The sequence below is a fragment of the Monodelphis domestica genome, chromosome 7, assembly GCF_027887165.1.
Source record: "Monodelphis domestica isolate mMonDom1 chromosome 7, mMonDom1.pri, whole genome shotgun sequence".
Classification (NCBI taxonomy): domain Eukaryota; kingdom Metazoa; phylum Chordata; class Mammalia; order Didelphimorphia; family Didelphidae; genus Monodelphis; species Monodelphis domestica.
In genome coordinates, this window is record NC_077233.1 from 99,941,664 (window position 1) to 99,959,778 (window position 18,115).

At 38.6% G+C, this 18,115-nt stretch overlaps 1 protein-coding gene across 4 annotated transcripts in view; it reads left to right on the top strand.

The window, feature by feature from the left end:
- Positions 1 to 18,115, top strand: part of FGD3 (FYVE, RhoGEF and PH domain containing 3) — a 217,454-nt gene that overhangs the window by 181,287 nt on the left and 18,052 nt on the right. For all 4 annotated transcript variants that reach the window (XM_056805261.1, XM_056805262.1, XM_056805264.1 and 1 more), the window contains exons 12-15: positions 2,092 to 2,171; positions 2,856 to 2,886; positions 5,542 to 5,640; positions 9,846 to 9,908. In XM_056805261.1, the coding sequence (XP_056661239.1) occupies positions 2,092 to 2,171; positions 2,856 to 2,886; positions 5,542 to 5,640; positions 9,846 to 9,908 (273 nt within the window). The remainder of the gene's footprint in view (positions 1 to 2,091; positions 2,172 to 2,855; positions 2,887 to 5,541; positions 5,641 to 9,845; positions 9,909 to 18,115) is intronic.

Consider the following 18,115-nt stretch of genomic DNA (forward strand, 5'->3'; position numbering starts at 1 on the left):
CCATCCCCCTATTTCCTTAAGCTAGCGCCCTAGGATTCATCCTTGACTCCTCACTATCTCTTAACCCCATATCCAATCTGTTGGTAAGGCCTATAGCCTTTCCCTTTGCAACAGCTCTTAAATATGCCTCTTTCTCTTCTCTGATACTGCCTCCACACTGGTGGCACTTTACTCCCCAGCACATATTCTTTGATCCAATGACACTGGCCTCCTGTCTATTCCAAAACAAGATACTCCATCTTTTGGCGTCAGACATTTTTTGTGGTTGTCCCTCATGCCTAGAATGCTCTCCCTTTCCATCTCTGCTCACTGATTTCTATGGCTTCCTTTAAGTCTCACCTAAAATCCTATTTTGTACATGAAGTCTTTTCTAACCTCTCCTAATCTAGTATCTTCCTTCTATTATTTCCCATTTATCCAATATAGAACTTGTTTGTGTACATGTTTGTTGGCTCCCCTGTTGGATGGTGAGCTCCTTGAAGACAGGGATTGTCTTTTGCCTCTTTTCATATCCTCAACACTTAGTATAGTGCCTGGCACAAAGAAGTATTTAATAAATGCTTATTGATTAATTGATGTCTCCCTCCTTCAAGGCTCAGTTTAGTTTCCCATATTCTCCATGAAGCCTTTCTTGATTGATTTTTGCTATAGAAGGGATTCTTCCTTTCTTGCTCATTCAGGCCAGTCTGTTGTTTTACCTCTCCTATGCTTTTAATCACATTTTCACACACACACACACACACACACACACACACACACACACACACACACTATATATATATATATATATGTATATATATATATACATATATATATATGCACATATATGTTTTATCTACCTACTAATCTATAATTTCCTTGAGGGCAGAATGTGTCATTTTTTCCTTTTAGAGTCCTTTCACATAGCAGGGTGTTTCACATTGCAGGTTGTTAATAAATGTTTGTTGAATTTCATGAAGTAAACTCTGCAAAAGATGGTATAGGAGTTTATGAAAGAGAAAAGGGAGAAATCATGTCCTTAAAGGATCATTGAAGACTTCATGGAGGAGGCAGCATTTATGCTAAACCTTAATTGAACAGAGATGATCATGAGAAGGGTAATCTGGGCTCTAGAAACAGTGTGAGCAAGGACAAAGAATATTTTCAGGAAATGTCAACCAGTTTCCCACTGGTCTTCAGATGATTGAAAATGAGACAGACCCAATGGCGAGGGACATGATATACAAGAGCAGGCTCTGCCATATTACAAACAAGGAGGAGAAACAGCATTAGGGACTTCATACAGTGTTTGAGAGGGATGTTGGGAAAGAGAGGAGGAGAGCAGCAGGAAAAATGATATTAATATGGGGCATTAATCAGTTTTTTAAAAGGAAATATATGAATAAAAAGTTAAGATGGATTGTTCATATGAAAAGAGTATGGAATAACTGATGAGAATTCACATGTACCATGGATATTTATACAGTAGCAAAAGAACTCAAGAAAGCTCACCCACCCCCAGTATTTTGAGTGGATTCTCAGAGATTAATTTATGGGAGGGTATGATTAAGAGCTACATGAAAGGGCAACTAGGTAGTTCAATGGATAGCATGTCAGGGTAGCTAGGTGTCTCAGTGGATTGAGAGCCAGGCCCAGAGATGGGAGGTCCTGAGTTCAAATCTGGTCTCAGATACTTCCTAGCTGTGTGACCCTGGGCAAGTCACTTAAACCCCAATTGCCTGTCCTTTACTGCTCTCTTGCCTTGGAATTCATACTTAGTATCAATTCTAACAGATAGTAAAGTTTTGCTGTTTTTTTTTTTTTAAAGAGCTACATGAGATGAACAGGGCTTGGAATAAATATCTCTCACTGTGGGGAATACCTATACTGATGATTTCACAGGCCCATTTGAGTGTGTATGAGCATTCAAGTGGATAATTTAGTTTGATATGTATAGGGGAATGTTGTTGTTGAAGAAAATAACTTTCTAGTTCCGACTTCCTGTTCTAATACTTTTTATGTGGCTTATCTTCCTAGTGACAGTTTTCTAAATTTTAGCTTATTGAGGCTGTGGTTAGAAGACATGTTAAAAATGACCATCTTTTTCTTTAGGTACAGGAAATTGCTAAGCCAAATGCAACACATACATTTACAATAACAGGAAAAAAGAGGTCACTAGACCTGCAAACAAGGTATGGTCTGAGTTTGCTCTGCAGTATTTATGCTTTGGAAATCCTCTTTGAAATCACATAGAACTTTATTATGCAGTAGTGGTGAGTTTTGTTGTTGTTGTTGTTTTGTTTGAGCCCATTGGTATTGAATTTAAAACAACTTTGAGCTCAGTTAGAAATAATGAATGTAGGGGGCAGCTGGGTAATTCAGTGGATTGAGAGCCAGGCCTGGGTATGGGAGGTCCTGGGTTCAAATCTGGCCTCAGATACTTCCTAGCTGTGTGACCCTGGGCAAGTCACCCAACCCCCATTGCCTAGCCCTTACTACTCTTCTGTCTTGGAACCAATACAAAGTATTGATTCCAAGATGGAAGATAAGGGTTTTTTTAAAAAAAATGAATGTAATTGAGGTTGGAAATTCCAATTAGGATAATTTTATAAAGTCACAGCATATTACAGTCAGACATAGATTTGCATTGTGAAATAAATAATTTATGTTACAAACTCATGCTAAATTCTAATAATGATTTATCTATTTTAGCAATTATTTTCAAATGGTGGTAGTGAGTAAATTGTTTACAGGATAACTAGAAACAGAGGTAAATGAATTGCCTGATGAGGAAAAATAATAAGACCCCAGAGCAATGTAATCACTTATAATTTGTATCAAAGAGGAAATAACAAAATACTTCTTTTCTTTTATAGGACAGAAGAAGAAAAGAAAGATTGGATTGAGGTTAATATTTTACAGTCTTCTTATAACTTTAGTAATATAAAAATTATCCCATCTCTATTTCATCTAATTCTTGGGATTTGGGCCAGAGCAGAATATATGGAATTGCTTCTCTAAACACTGGATCGCCAGACTGCGTAGTGACTCCCAAACCCTGGAAATTGAGTAGGAAGTGTTAGCCCCTAATCACTTTACTTCATCATTTGGGGGGGGGGGTTCCCAAAATTTGCTGTTTAATGAATTGTGTGTTTAATTCCATGCACAAAGTGAACTCTGACCAGCTGATCTTTTTTTCCATAATTGGAAATGAGATTAACTTGATCCAAAACAGTTTTGGATAAACCAAAAAGAACTAAATAATGGCAGGCCACTCAGAATTGTTGCTCTGTGTTCCTAACAAGTATAGAGGCTAGGAAAGGAAACAATGACGTAAGATGATTTTGATATAGAAATCTCAAGGTGGGCCTAAACCCTACATTATAAAGAGGATGAATAGAGTCCCATCGAGGGGAAACTGTTGCCCACCTAGTAAGGGGTGAAGCCAAGACTAAAACTGAGGTCTCCTGATGTTGCTTCCATTGCTTTTTCCACAGTAACATACTGCATCAAAGACTTTACAAATGCAAGAAATTAGTACTCTTAAAGATCCTTCCAGATCCTTTGAGTGAGAGGAGGCACAGGAATGCTATAGAATAAAATAAAAAGGAACATGAAACAGAAATAATATTACCTTTTATTTGGCCATTGAATTCTTTGTTATTCCAGCTTGGGATTCATTGACCAGTTTGCCTGGAACATCCTGCTTGAATTAAATTATGCTGGTAATGTGTCCCCCAAAAAAGGAATATGAAAACTTTTTAAATACTGAAATTCTTCAAATTATCAACTGCTAAGATACTGCTCTGTCACTCTGAGTTCTCTCCAAATACTTTTGGTCCTCAGGAAATGCCTATAGTAATGGAAGGCATATAAGAATAAAGAAAGTACAGCTATCCTTTCCACATCATGACTTTCCCCATTGTAGTTCATTGTATCATCACAGGTTGGCATAAGGAATTAAATGGGAATTTGGGGGGAGGAGTTTTGTGGAAGCTCCAGATGATGTGAAAATATGTGAAGGCCAGCAGATAACACAGAGAAAGTTTAGAAACAATATAGCCTATGACAAAATACCAAACCCAAATTTTACAATAAAGTACTGTAAATACCCCATAAAAGAAAAAAAAATTCAGACTTCTGGTATAAAGGGAGGACCAAAAAATTTTACATAGATTTTTCAGATCAAGGGGACACTGCAGATACCTGTATATTGTCAATGGACTCCCACCAGTCTTTTCTGAGTCTTTCTTACTTCAGACAGTAATTACCATCTTTAGCAAAGTACACACCAGAAATGTATTCAAGAAACAGATTTCCATTTTTTATTCCCATGCTCATTAGGCTGAGTTGTCAGCAGATCTATGTCTAAAAGGTAGTCCTATAGAATATCTGCCAGCAAGGACTTTAGAAATCATCTAGAACATTTTACAAATAAGGAAACTGAGGCACAGAGGGGAAAGGTGTTGCCCAAGTTTACATGTCTAGCAAATGACATGTCTGAGACTTAAACCCAATCTTCCTCATGCCAGTCCAGTGTTCTTCCTACTACACCAGATTCTCTTAGAAGGGGAGAATTGGAAACAAAGAAAGAGAGAGAAAGATTGAGAGAGAAAACAAAATGACATTATACACACAGTCCCTACAGAGTAGAGAATCAGTTGTCATTCCATATGCTGGATCCATTCAGTGCTAATGGCATCGATGTAATTTTCTGATTTTGATTACTTAGAAATACAAGGAAAAATTATCTACTTCATTTCTTAGACTGTAGAGAACAACAATAAGGCTGCAAGAGAACAAAGATTTCAGTGGTGGGAGAAAAGAGGAGTCTTCCATTGTATAGAAGCAGGCCAGAGAAGTAGTTTAGCTCTATGAACTCCTTGCTTTCACAATCTAGAAGTATGACTTTAGACAGTAGTAGTCCAGTTATTCCCCTTCTCTAAGCAGTTCCCCAATATTGTCAACTATTTCTGTATTTGAGAGGTGGGGTAAAAAGAGCAATGAATTTACGAGTCCAAAGACTGGCTTATCATTCTGTCTCTGCTACTTATTATCTGTTTAACATTTAGCAAGTCCTTTTATCTAACTGGATTACTTGCTGCTGCCTTTAGAGACTGCATAAAATCATAGAAAGAAAGCCAGACCAGATTTAAATCCCAGCCCTGCCACTTCCTAGCTATGTGAATTTGTCTAGTACTTTAAAATTAGGGCTTAGATCCTGAGATCCTCTGGTCTGTCAGAGGGTAAAGAAGTGAGCTCACAAGCCATTGGCTCTAGCTTGGATTCTCCCCAGCAATAGAGCTCAGATTCAGGAGGAAACAGAGAGAAGCAATATACTCTTACCTTGATCTGGAGCAGTATGCATTTCCTAGCATAGAGTAGATGTCATGATTAAAATTGGAGCAAACAGACCTTTTTGTCCTGAGGTGATAATATATGTCCTTCTCATTTTTAGGGTAATTGTGAGTCACATTTATATAGTGCTTAAAAGCTTGCAACATGGAATGCTGTTCTCAGAAACCAAAGTTTGGCACATTTTAATTTTGCTCTTCGTTTCAGGTCATTCTTGCTACAATCGAAAAGCACAAGCAGAAGAGTGAGACATTCAGAGCTTTCAACAGCTCTTTTGCCCAGGAGGAGGATGTCCCAGACTCACCTGTAAGTCTCTTGTTTCCCACAGCTAATCACAGAAACATTCTGTCCCAAGGTCTCTTATTTGAGGCTAATCATTGATTTATTTTTCAACCTGTGCTTCTCTTAATGATAATCATGAAGAGTGATCAGGCACAGAATTCCAGGCAAGTCTCTTAATGGTCCTGAGGCTGAATTTCCTCCTCCATAAAATGAGAATGATAATATTTGTGCTACTTGCCTCAGAATTGCTGTGAGAAATGTTGTTAAACTTATAAAGTGTTGTAAAAATATGAGCTCCACTTTTTTATGATCTACTCTACCCATAGAATCCTGCAGTTGGAGGGAAACTTGGAAGCCACATAGTGCAACTCCTTGTCTAGTGAATGAAAACAGTCCACAATATTCCCTTGCTTGAATATCTTTAGTGAAGGGGAGCCCAACATTTATTGATAATTCTTATTCTTAGGAAGTTCTTTCTTATATTTAGTCAAAACCTATCTCCCTATAATTTTTACCCATTTACCTAAGTTTTCTCACCTCTGGAGCCAAGCAGAATAAATCTGATCCCTTTTCCTATGACTCCTTTGTAGATTTTAAAGCTCCAAATGACATAGTGACTTAGAGGTATCATCTCCTTCAGGAAAAGGGAGGTGATAGTTCTCTTTTCCTCACCTGGTAATACCATATCTGGAGCTTTGTGTCCAATCCTCAGCATCACATTTTAGAAGAGAACTTTGTAAACTTGAATGTGTCCAGAAGAGGTTGACCGTGATGTTAAGGGGGTTCTAAACTAGGTCATACATGGATTGGTTGAAGGATGCTTAGACAGGAGAAGTGAAGACTTTAAGGTGGGACAGGGACATGATCACTATTTTCAAATATTTGAAGATGGGAAAAGGATCAGATTTGTTAGGCTTGTTTTCAGATGGCAGAACTGAAAGTGCTAACTAATTCAGGGTTACTGTAAGAAAAAACTTGCTAACAATGAAATCTCCTCCAGAGTAGAATAGATTGCCATGGGGGCTGGGTGAACATTTGCCAGGAATGTTTCCAAAAAGAAACAAGTTCTCCAGTGCAGATAGCATGATACCTAAGAAGTGTTTAGTGCTCTCTCCTCAACATTCCTTGTATTCTTTATGTTCATGTTTCCTCTACTTACTAGAATGTAAACCCTTTGAACTCACAGATGATTTCCTTTTTTGTCTTTGTATCTCTAGTACCTAGCACAGTACATTACATCTAGCAGATGATTAATAAACTTGCTATGAATTGAATAAAGACCAGCTAGCCTAACCTGCCTCATTTCAGGAATAAAGAGGAAATTAAGGCCCTCAGGGTAAAATGACTTGACTTAAACACAGTCTCTCAGCTCTCTTGATGCCAAGTCCAGCTCTGCCACTGTACAACACTGCTACTCATGTGACTTTTGAGGACTTAGAGACACGGCTCCTATTTTTGCTCCTTGTTTTGAAGTACCTTCCCCATGCTATTTACCCTACTCTCTAGATTCCTTCTAGTCTGTCAGTATCTCTCATCAGCTGGGTCAGCCAGAAATGAACACCACTCCCCAACTGGGCCTAACCGGAGTCCCTTTGTTTTTTATTCTTCTATAAAGCAGCTCCAGTGCTCAGGGATTCACTTTATGCTTGCAGCCTCCACACTTCCTAGGCCACTGACTAGTTACTCCAAAGGAAGAAATGGAGTTACTAATACATGATGATTGTTTGTGGCCTGTTGTAAAGTGTGAGGAGGCCGATGAATCCACTAGAGTCCCTTTCTGCCTTTTTTTTGTTGTTGTTGTTGAGAAAAACTCATTGAGGAAGGATAGTCTTCTCAGGTGTTTAACATTAATAACTTGATACCAGTGGAAGTAAATAAATTACAAATTGCCAACAGAAGTTGAATATTAACGAAATCCCAGGATCTGACCGGAGAAGTATAATAATAAACCCACTGCTTGCTTTAGAGCTTATAGAAATTCTAATTTCCAGAATTGGGTTTTTAATGGCCAGGCTTAATAAGACACAATGAATAAATGAGATCTGGACTGGTTTCATTTTTCCTAAAGTTTGATTTGCTTTTCTGGTCATGCTAAGTGTATGTTTCTGTTTCAGGCTAGCAGCTTTTTGAAAACTTAACAGTGGTGGGGAGGGCCAGTGCCTTATCTTCATTTTGAATATAGAGTTTTCCACTCTCCCCACTCATATTTTTGGGAAGATTAATGTAAATTTTATAGTCAACTAATGACAAAGCAAATAATCAGGATTAAGGGTGTGCTCTCAATAATAATGGCTCATTTCTGTAAATCTTTATAGTTTATGTAGTACTTTCCTCACAACAACCTTGTGAGGTGGGTATCCCCATTTTAATGTGAAGAGACTAAGTATGAGAGAGAGCTTGAATTCCTAGGATTGTAGGTTTAGATCCTGATCTAGAAGGGATGTGAGAAGTCATCTAGGCCAAAGCCCTCATTTTGCAGATGAGAAAACTAAGAGCCAGGAGGATTAAATGATTTACCCAAGATCCCATGGAAATTCTTAGAGGCAGGATTTTGACACTGATCCTTCAACTCCAGGGTCAGTACTCTTTCAGCTATATTGTACTATTTCTCATTATACTTCTCCAGTTCATCCTCCAGCCCAACTGCTTCAAAATGTTTGTGTTTGGAGATGGAGTGGAGTTGGTGAAGGAAGAGGCTTTAATCAACTCTGTGGAGTGTCTGGCCAAAGATTAGGCTAAAGGGAAACATAATAGAGAAATGAGAATATACTTTTCCTTATATTGAGGTGAAATTTTGCTTCCATCTGGGACCAACCATAAAACAATATGGTTTCTTCTCCATAGCAGTTTTTCAGATATGTGAAAGCAGAGATGACTCTTGTAAGTCTTCAGTTTCTTGTGATCTTTCTTCCTTCTTCAGAAGACTTATTTCTGTCATCCTTCTGTTTAGAAATCTTCAGTAGTTCTTTTGCCTAGCATTCAAGGTCCTTATAATCTGGCATCATCTTGCCTTTTCGGTTTCATCGTCTAGTATGTCTCTTTACAAACGCTGTATTTCTTTCTTTCTTTTTTCTTTTTTTTTTAATCCTTACCTTCCATCTTGGAGTCAGTACTGTGTATTGGCTCCAAGGGAGAAGAATGGTAGGGGGTAGGCAATGGGGGTCACACAACTGAAAAGTGTCTGAGGCCAGATTTGAACCTAGGACCTTCCATCTCTAGGCCTGGCTCTCAATCCACTGAGCTACCCAGCTTCCCCCTCTACACACTGTATTTCAGCTGAACTGGTCCACTGTTCCCTCCCACCCCCCTGCATTTTATTTTTTTCCCCAAGTTTTAGAAATTTTTATTTAATTAATTAGTTTAGAATATTTTTCCATGGTTACAAGATTCATGTTCTTTCTTTCCCCTCCACACCCCCCTCCTGTAGCCGACACACAATTCCACTGTCAAGACCTATTTCCATATTGTTGATATTTGCACTACAGTGATTGTTTAGAGACTATATCCCCAATCATATCCCCATCGACCCATGTGATCAAGCAGTTGTTTTTCTTCTGTTCCCATGGTTCTTTCCCTGAATGTGGATAGGATTCTTTCTCATAAGTCCCTCAGAATTGTCCTGGATCATTGCATTGCCGCTAGTAGAGTAGTCCATTACATTCGATTGTACCACAGTCTATCTGTCTCTGTGTATAACGTTCTCCTTTCACTCTGCATCGATTCCTGGAGGTCGTTCTAGTTTGCATGGAATTCTTCCAGTTTGTTATTCCTTTTTGCACAATAGTATTCCATCACCAACAGATACCACCATTTTGAACTGGTGCACTCTTTATCTCCTAAACTTTGTCTGTGCCTTCCAGCCACTTTGGTTTTGTTCATGATGATCTTTAGGCTTGGAAATGCTCTCCCTCCCCCCCTTTACTTGATGATTTCCTTCCTAACTATCCTTTAAAACAAAATTCAGATTCTTTCTCCTTTACCAAGCCTTCTTTGATCCCAGACCTCTCTCATCCACTTATCATGGAATATTGTTTATGATGTTATTTCAGCCTCATCCCCCCACAAAAATTCCTGAAATCAGGTTCTGGGTCTCAACTGAACTTTCTAGCTCTCCTAATTCCTGTGTGCTTTATACATAGAAGTATCAATAAATGTTTGGTGACTAAATGGATAAGTAACTGTGACATTTGTGACCAGATCATCTCCATACTTGTGTTTCCTCTTTTCAGATGGCCAGCACAAGCTCCGTGGAGTCCATGGCAGGGACAGATGGCTGTGGTGGATTTGGAGGAGTAAGTGTCAGGAAAATTCATGGATTCCATAAGGCAAACAGTTGTAAAGATATGCATATTACCTTAAATTATTCACGTGGCACACAAATGTTAAGATCATTTTCACAAAAAAGACATTCAGAAAGTAATATTTGAATCAAAGGTCTAATTAATTTTCCAAAAGGTGATAGAGAATAGTTAGTAACTGTGGTTGTCGTTGGCTTGCTTACATGTGTATGCTGTGACTTAAGAGGCTAGCAGAGTGGTCAAGTTGTAGATTTTCTAGCAGAACAGAAGATTCGTCATGTAGATAGGGATTGGAATAGATGACCGCTAGAATCTCGTCCATTTCTACATCATGCAACAGAATTCATGGTATACTGTGCAGATAGTTCCTCCCCCTGTTCAGATGGCTCCCTACCCCTGAGAAAGCAGAGAGAATTTCACCCTAGGCCACTGGAGAACAACTCTTTCCAATGGCCCCCAAAGACATCTGCTTGCCTTCAGCTCAGAAGATCCACAGAGGAAAGGAGCAAAAGATTGATAGTATGAAGAAGAGTTTGAGGTACCTTTGAGGCCAAGAGAGGATCACCCATGCTGTATTAGCTAGCCACTTCTCAAAGGACTTTTGTTGACTAAACTGTCCTGATTTCAGAACTGTATCACAGCACTCCTTCCGCTTATCTGTTTGTGGGCTACCTGATAACCATTTTTCTTTTAGTACTTTACACCAACCCCTCACCTGTAGCAGCCTTAGCAGCCTATTCATTAGTTAGCAATTGAGAAAGTAGATCTGACTCCAGGGAGTTCTGTGCCATCAAGGAAAAAGTAAGCAGCAATGGTGGATTACCCAGACATGGTGCCAGCTCTTCAGCTGCTAGACCAGAAAAGAATGACTGACAGTAGGAACAGTTTCTTCATCCCAAACCTATGCTGTCTCCAGGCTCTTTTTAACCACTGCTGATATTTTTTGGAAGTTCCTTCTTCTCAGGAGATGATGGCTGTTTTCTAGCAGGTGATCAGCTATGACTGATAGTGTCACAGCTCTTTGAGTACTCAAGTGGGGCTCTCCTGTGGGAGAGAAATTAGACTTAATCTGTTTTGGCCCAGAGGGCAGACCTACTAGACATTCTCTAAAAATGGAAGTAGCTTCTCCTTCACTAGAAATCTTAGGTCAGGCTAGATGACCCCTTGTTGGGTATACTACAGAGAGATCTTCTTCACAGGACTAATGATGTAGGAGAAGTATTAGATTTAAAGTGAGAAGACTCAGGCTTAAATCCTACCTCTGCTACTTACTACTCTGTGACCATGAGCAAATCACTTAATGGCCTGGGCTTTCTTTAGTAGTTTGCTCTATAAAATGAGGGAGTTGGGCTTGATCTCTCAGGTCCCTTCCCACTCTGTAGTCTTTGATTTATTGCTAGAAATGGAGAAACAGTATCTTTTCATTTCAAATAAGAGAGAAAAGTTTTGTGTTTGATTTAAGCTTGACTTTAATTCTTGACAAAATTCTAGTATGTATTATTGAAGAGATCATTTCTGAATGCTTCAAAAGGAGAGCAGAAGTCACTGAAGGCCCTTATGGCTCCACAGGGAATACATCATATTGGTCTCATGGGTTGTTTTGTTTTGCTTTTTGTTTTTCGCATGGTTACTATAACTTAATTTGCAGGTACTGCAAAGGAAATGTCATATGTATTTGGACATATATTTGGATTTTGGAAAATCATTTGATGTGTATTAAAAAACACACCAGTGAATAGGATAAAGGAATGTGGCCCGGGAGATGGTACAAGTGGTTGGGGGACTGTTTGAAACGTGAAATTCAAAGAGTACTCTTTAACAGAGCAATGGCAGGAAGACCACTGAGCCCCTTCTTCAGCATTGAAAAATGCTGTTCTTAAGCAAGAGTATTTTCTCTTCCAAAGAGGATTACTGCATTTTTCAAAGGAGTGTGTATGGAAGAAAGTCTGCGCTCTTAGTTTAGAGTCCCCCCAAAGCTTAGCCCTTCCCTCAAGTTGGAGAGGGGAGGGAGCTTGCACATTGGCCTTATGGGAGGTATTTGCAGACCCTCTGTAGAATTAGTGGGTAAAGGTGGCAGACAGAGTAGGGTGCGCGGGAGCCTTCCTTCTCCCATCCCTTTGTATTGTCTTCCATTCTCACATGTGTCATTGTAGAGGCTTCTGAACTATAAGAAGTGGAACAGTGAGAAGTGGAGTGAGCTGTTTCTGCCTGCAGTGGTGGAACAGTACCGCTTGGTGGTGGTAGTGGTTCTCATTTGAATTTTCTGGTTCTCTCCATGAACAGTCACCATGTCTAGGGACTTCCTCCATGAACATTTTACAAAGGGAAAGTTAAATTCCCAGCAGGGAGGTAAAACATTATTAGGCAACAAGTGTGTGTGTGTGTGTGTGTGTGTGTGTGTGTGTGTGTGTGCGCGCGCGCGCACCTGTGTTCGTGTTTATATTTATGTCAGCATAACATGTGTGTATGCACATGTAGATATGCAGAGGTATTTGTTGAATAATAATGTTTTATTTCCCTGCTGAGGATTTAACTTTCTCCTCAGAAAATGTTAATATAAAATATGCTAACGGAATCTCCTATACATTCACTGTTAGTCAAGAAAACTAGGAATCCGTACATATGAAGCAGCCAGGCAGTGCAGTGAATAGAGCCCTGGGTGGACTCAGGTAGACCTGATTTCAAAACTGGCCTCAGACACTTAGGAGTGTGTGATCTTGCACAATTCATTTAACCTCTGTTTGCCTCAGTTCTTCTTTTTGTAAGATAAAAGCACCTACCTCCCAGAGTTGTTATAAAAATAGAATGAGATTGTATTTGTAAAAAAACACTTAGCATAATGCCTAGAATGTCCCCACACTAGCTTGGATGGGAAATTGCATTAAAATTGCTCAACTTTAAAATGAAAAAAAAAAACCCCTACACTTTATTTTCTGCTTATTCCCTTCTCTTCCCTATGTACATATGTGTGTGTTTATGTATATATTCGGTGCCCAATGCTATGCCTAATAACCAACTGTAAGATATACCAGTTATATTTATTTTGCATGAGTACTTAAAAGAGCTGTGATTTTTGTGCTCAGGGCCCCCTCTCTGTTTATACCCCTTTTCTGCTTTATTAAGTAACATTTGAGAGTTTTTATGACTGAAAAAGTCATATCTTTATCCCCTCAGCCCTCCAGTGTCCAGCCCTTCAGTGATGGGCTTCTCTCTACTTAGCTAGTCTGGTCCTCAGAAATAGGCTCAGTTCATCTCTACAAAAACCTAACTAGTCTTGTCATCAGCTGTCATTCTATTTGACCTCTTTTCAGCTTTTGAAAGTGTCTTCTGCTCCATAAACTTAGATACTTTTCTCTTGAGGGCAACTGAGGGAACCCAGTATCACTGGACCTGGAGTCAGGAAGCCCTGAATTTAAATCTGATTTCAGACACTCTCTAGCTGTGTGACCCTGAGCAAATCACTTAACTTCCTTTTGCCTCAACTTCCATATTTGTTAAATACAGATAATAATAGTACCTCTCTCTCAAGGATGTTGTAAAGACAAAATGAGCTAATATTTGGAAAGTGCTGTGCAAATCTTAAAGTGAGCAGTAGCAGTAGTAGTGGTCACTAAATAAATGCTCATTGATCTATTATTCCATAATACAGCTCTCTTTGTTCTCCTCCTACTTGTCTAATTATTCCTCCCAATGTCTCCTTTACTAGATCATCCATTTCTACCCTCAAAATGTGAATGTTCCCCAAGGTTCTGCCTCCTGCCTTAGTTAGTCCCTCTTATCCCTTGTAACAATTAAATTAGTGAAGCCATAAACTGTTATATTTAAAATAGTTGTCTGCCATAAACTGTGGCAGTTAAAAGAGTTAAGGGTATAAATTGTAAGTGATTAAATAGTTGAGGTATAAATTATAGTAGATAAAGAGTGGGTGAGTAAATTTGACCGCAGAAAATATGTTTCACTACAGTGTCTTGGTTTTAAATCAAATATAAGGTGGTCGCCAGGGAAATATTCCCAATTATGAATATACCCAAGTCAACTGGGTTTTATAGAGAATTTTAATTAATAATACAATGAGGAATTAAAGAAAGAGAGAAAGAGTAAGAAAGGAATACGTATGAAGGGCCTTAAGCCAACATGGCCTAGACCTGAGTCTTAAGAGAGAGAGATCAGTCAGTCAGTCTTTTATCACTCACCACAAGGTCTGTCTAAGCAAGGATTCTAGTGACAGAGTCTCCTCAGAGAGAGTTCCAGCCAGAGTCCTCCTCAAAGAGCCTTCCAGCCAGAGACTGTTTCAAAGGGCCTTTCTCAAGAGCCTCCAGAGGGACAGAGGAGCTCCAGCGAGACCTCCTTAGAGATTGTCCTCCAAGAGCTTCCCTTCCCCAGAGCCTCTCTCAAGAGATTCTCCAAAAGGATTCGTCCAAAAGGATTTTTTCCTAAGAGATCTTCCTCAAAAGGATTGTCTTTCAAGAGATTCTGCTTTTTCTTATATAGGGGGTTTTCTCCTATGTCACCTTCCCTAAGTTCTTCCATCTACCAATCACAGTAGACGTTTTCCAAGGGACAGCCCATTCTGAATTCACTGCTGGGTTGACTAATCCCTTTAGTAAGTTTGAACCAGAAAAACTTCTGAATAAGTTTTCACCTCTTTGCTCCTGGCAAGTTTACAAGTTGCCTGACCTTTAATAGGTACTTAGCACCCATTGTATTAATTCTAAAAATAGGCATGGCTTAAAGAACTTTTTGCCTCATTATAAGTATGGGCCCAAGTACTTTCATTGTTTAGCAAGGAGTTTTCTCCCCTAAAGCAGTCTTAAGTACAGGTGGAGTAGAGGTCCTCCCATTTCTGATCCAAGTAGAGTTCTCACTGTCAAAATGTGGAATGTTCCCAATAGGGAATTGTTCCAATTGAGAATTCCCCAATGGGGAAATTTTTAACATTCATAAGTCTAAGAAATTTCAAGATTCATACCCTCCACACTTCCTTGATGATCTTAATCAATTCTCAAGGTTCAGTTATTAAATCTATCCAAAGGACTTTCAGATCTACCTATTCAACCTTAACATATTTCCTGAGCTCTAGTCATACATCACTATTTGCCTGCTCAACATCTCTTCCTGGATTTCCTATTATTCTCAAAATTAAAGTCTAAAATAAAGACATCTTCTCTTCCTTCAAACTTTCTTATTTCTGTTGAGGTGCCACCATCTAGTTATCTAGGTGTCCATTATTGGAATTATCCTTGACATTCTTCTCTCCATCACTCCTCACCACCCCCAATATCCAATCAATTGCAAAGTCCTTTGGAGGGAGAATAAACAATATCTCTCATTTCATCCCTTCTTGCTACTTCTATGTCCATTAGTCAAAGATTTCATCATTTTCCTGTTTAAAAAAACTTCAATAGGTCCCCTTTGCCACTAGAATAAAATACAAGCTCCTTTCCCTGACATTTAAAGCCCTCCCTAATCTGGCTCTGACCTCCCTTTCTGAATTGTTGCATATCAGCACCACTTCATATACCCTTATGTTTTGGCCATACTGGCCAATTATCTGCTCTTGGCATTCTGTTGCTCATCTCCATGCCTTTGTATAGGCTGTCCCACAGCTTCGAATATACTCCATGCTCACCTCCATCTCCTAGACTTCCTTCAAGGCTAGGTGAAAGTTTCATTTTCTACTTCATAGAAGCCCTTCCTGATTCTCACCTCTCCCCTTCTCCCCATTATTATTTATCTGCTTCAGATTCTTGAGGGCAGGAAGTATTTTGTTTTTGTCTTGGAAGTACTTTGTCTTTTGTTCTCTGGACTAAGTATCATGCCTGATTAAATTGAAAAGATGTACCTTCTTGACTGTGGGCAAGACTCTTTACCCTCAGTTTCCTCCTCTTTAAAATGAGGATATTAATACTTGCACTTGGCACAGTGCTGGCCCATGTTGTTATTGTTGTTCAGTCATCTCTGACTCTTCATGACCCCATGGAACATGGGGTTTTCTTGGCCAAGATACTGCAATAGGTTGCTATTTCTTTCTTTAGATGATTAAGACAAATAGAGATTAAGTGATTTTTTTCAGGGGTCACACAGTTATTAAGTGTCCAAGATCAGATTTGAACTCAGGTCTTCCTGACTTCAACCCATCACTTTATCCACTGAGCTACTTAACTGTCTCCTAGTGCCTAGCATGTAGTAGGCACTATATAAATATTTATTTTCTCCTCTCCCTCTCTATGAGGAGGTGAGTAGCACTTCATTATTCTTTGGAGTCCTGGTTGGTCATTATGCCGATAAAGGTGTAGGACAATAATATTCCATATTATAAATCATAACTTATTCATCCATTCTTCAATTTATGGATATCCCCTCAGATTCCCATTCTTTGCCCATTCAAAAAGCTATAAATATCTTTATACATCCTTAAATTTGTTTCATTTAGAATTAATCCTTCTTAATCTACCTTTGTAATTCTGTCTGTTCCTTCCCTTTCTCTGTTTCTTCCCTCCTTTCTCTGTTGAGTGAAATATATTTCTGTTCTTAACTGTGAGATATGTGTATTCTTCCTTCTTTTCATCAGTTCAGATGAGAGAGATATGTTAGATGTCAGATGCATGCTCCTTCTCCCCTCACCCCTTCCCTTCTCCTTGTTTGTATAGATGTCACTTATTCACCCTGATTATGTGAGATAATTTTCCCTAACCTTCCCCACCTCACCCCTTCACAATATATTATCCCTCTTAAGCCCTCCCCATTCTTTTCTTAAGATTATTTAGACATAACAGCCATTCCCAAACCATATCCAATTAGGTTCCCTCTATGGACCTTGATGATGGTGGAGTTCAGAGAGAATACATGTATCATCTCCTCATTTGAGCATAAGCTGTTTAACCTTGCTAAGTCTTTTATCATTGTTCCTTTGTGGTAACTTTATGTTACTCTTCACTTCTATGTTTGAACTTTAGTTTCTTTGCAGTTCTGGTCTTTTCATCAGCATTGCTTGCAAGTCCTTTATTTCATTAAAGTTCCATTTATTTCCTCTTTTCTCTATGATTTCAAGAAATCTGATCAGTTTTCTCTCAAATATATATGCATTTATATTTAGGTTCTTTCTTTGTTCATGATATTCAGACATTCCAGTAATCTTTATATTTTCTTTCCTTGATCAGTTTTCTAGGTCAGTTGTTTTTGCTATGAAATACTTATATTTTATTATGTTTTTTCAGTCTTTTGACTTTGTTTCAGTATTTTTTGTTGCCTCATAGAGTCATTGGCTTCTGTTTTTAATCCATTCTAAAATCTTTTTTTTTTCCTCCAACACTAACATTTATAAAAATAGTTTGAAACTTTTTTTAAACTCTTGGCTTCATCTCTTCTAGAAAATTTATTTGAATTTGTGAGGCATTCCTTATAGATGTTTGAAGTCATTTTCTTTTGTTTATGTCTTAAGTGGTCTTTCCATCATAATAGCTTGCTATGGTGAGGTTGCTTTATTTCTTTTTTTCATTTTTAGCCTACTTCTTGATTTCAGATTTGATGTTAAGTCTGGGCTCTACTGAACTTCAGTAGAGAAAGTCTGGGCTGGTCCTATTGCAATTCTCTTGGAGTATTATTTCAGGATCTCAGGAACAACCTAGGAACCTGCAAGCTTTCACTGCTCTTAGAGTGATCTAATACAGACCAAAATCCATTTGCTACTCCCCCTGCTCTCCATGTCTCCATCCAAGCTCCACTAGTTCCTGACCTGCTGTATCCTGTAGAGTGTTGCTATAATCTGCTCCTATCAGCTATTTCTGGTAGTGAATAGCTAGGGCTGTGTTGTTGTTTAATCTTTGTATCTCCAGCTCCCTAGTATAGTATACAGTAGGTGCTTAATAAATGTTTGTTGAATTAAATTAGATGTTGCATTTCCTGTGAAATATGTATATTAAAATAATGAGTAAAACTTTTAAGTATAACAGTTTATTTTAAAGTAAGGGAAGATGGGATAGGAATAGGAATGATCTGATCTTAACCCATGGTCAAAGTGCTAAACCCCACTAACTACTGATTTCACTACCTACAAGTCTACTTCCTATAACTATTCAAATTAATCTCCTTAGTTAATATATTAAAATTTGATAACAGGAACAAGAGTCAAAGGATGGTCTCACAGCCTGTGTCTTGAGTCTGGTAGGAGTCCTAGTAGAGATCACAGCAGTAGCAGGACC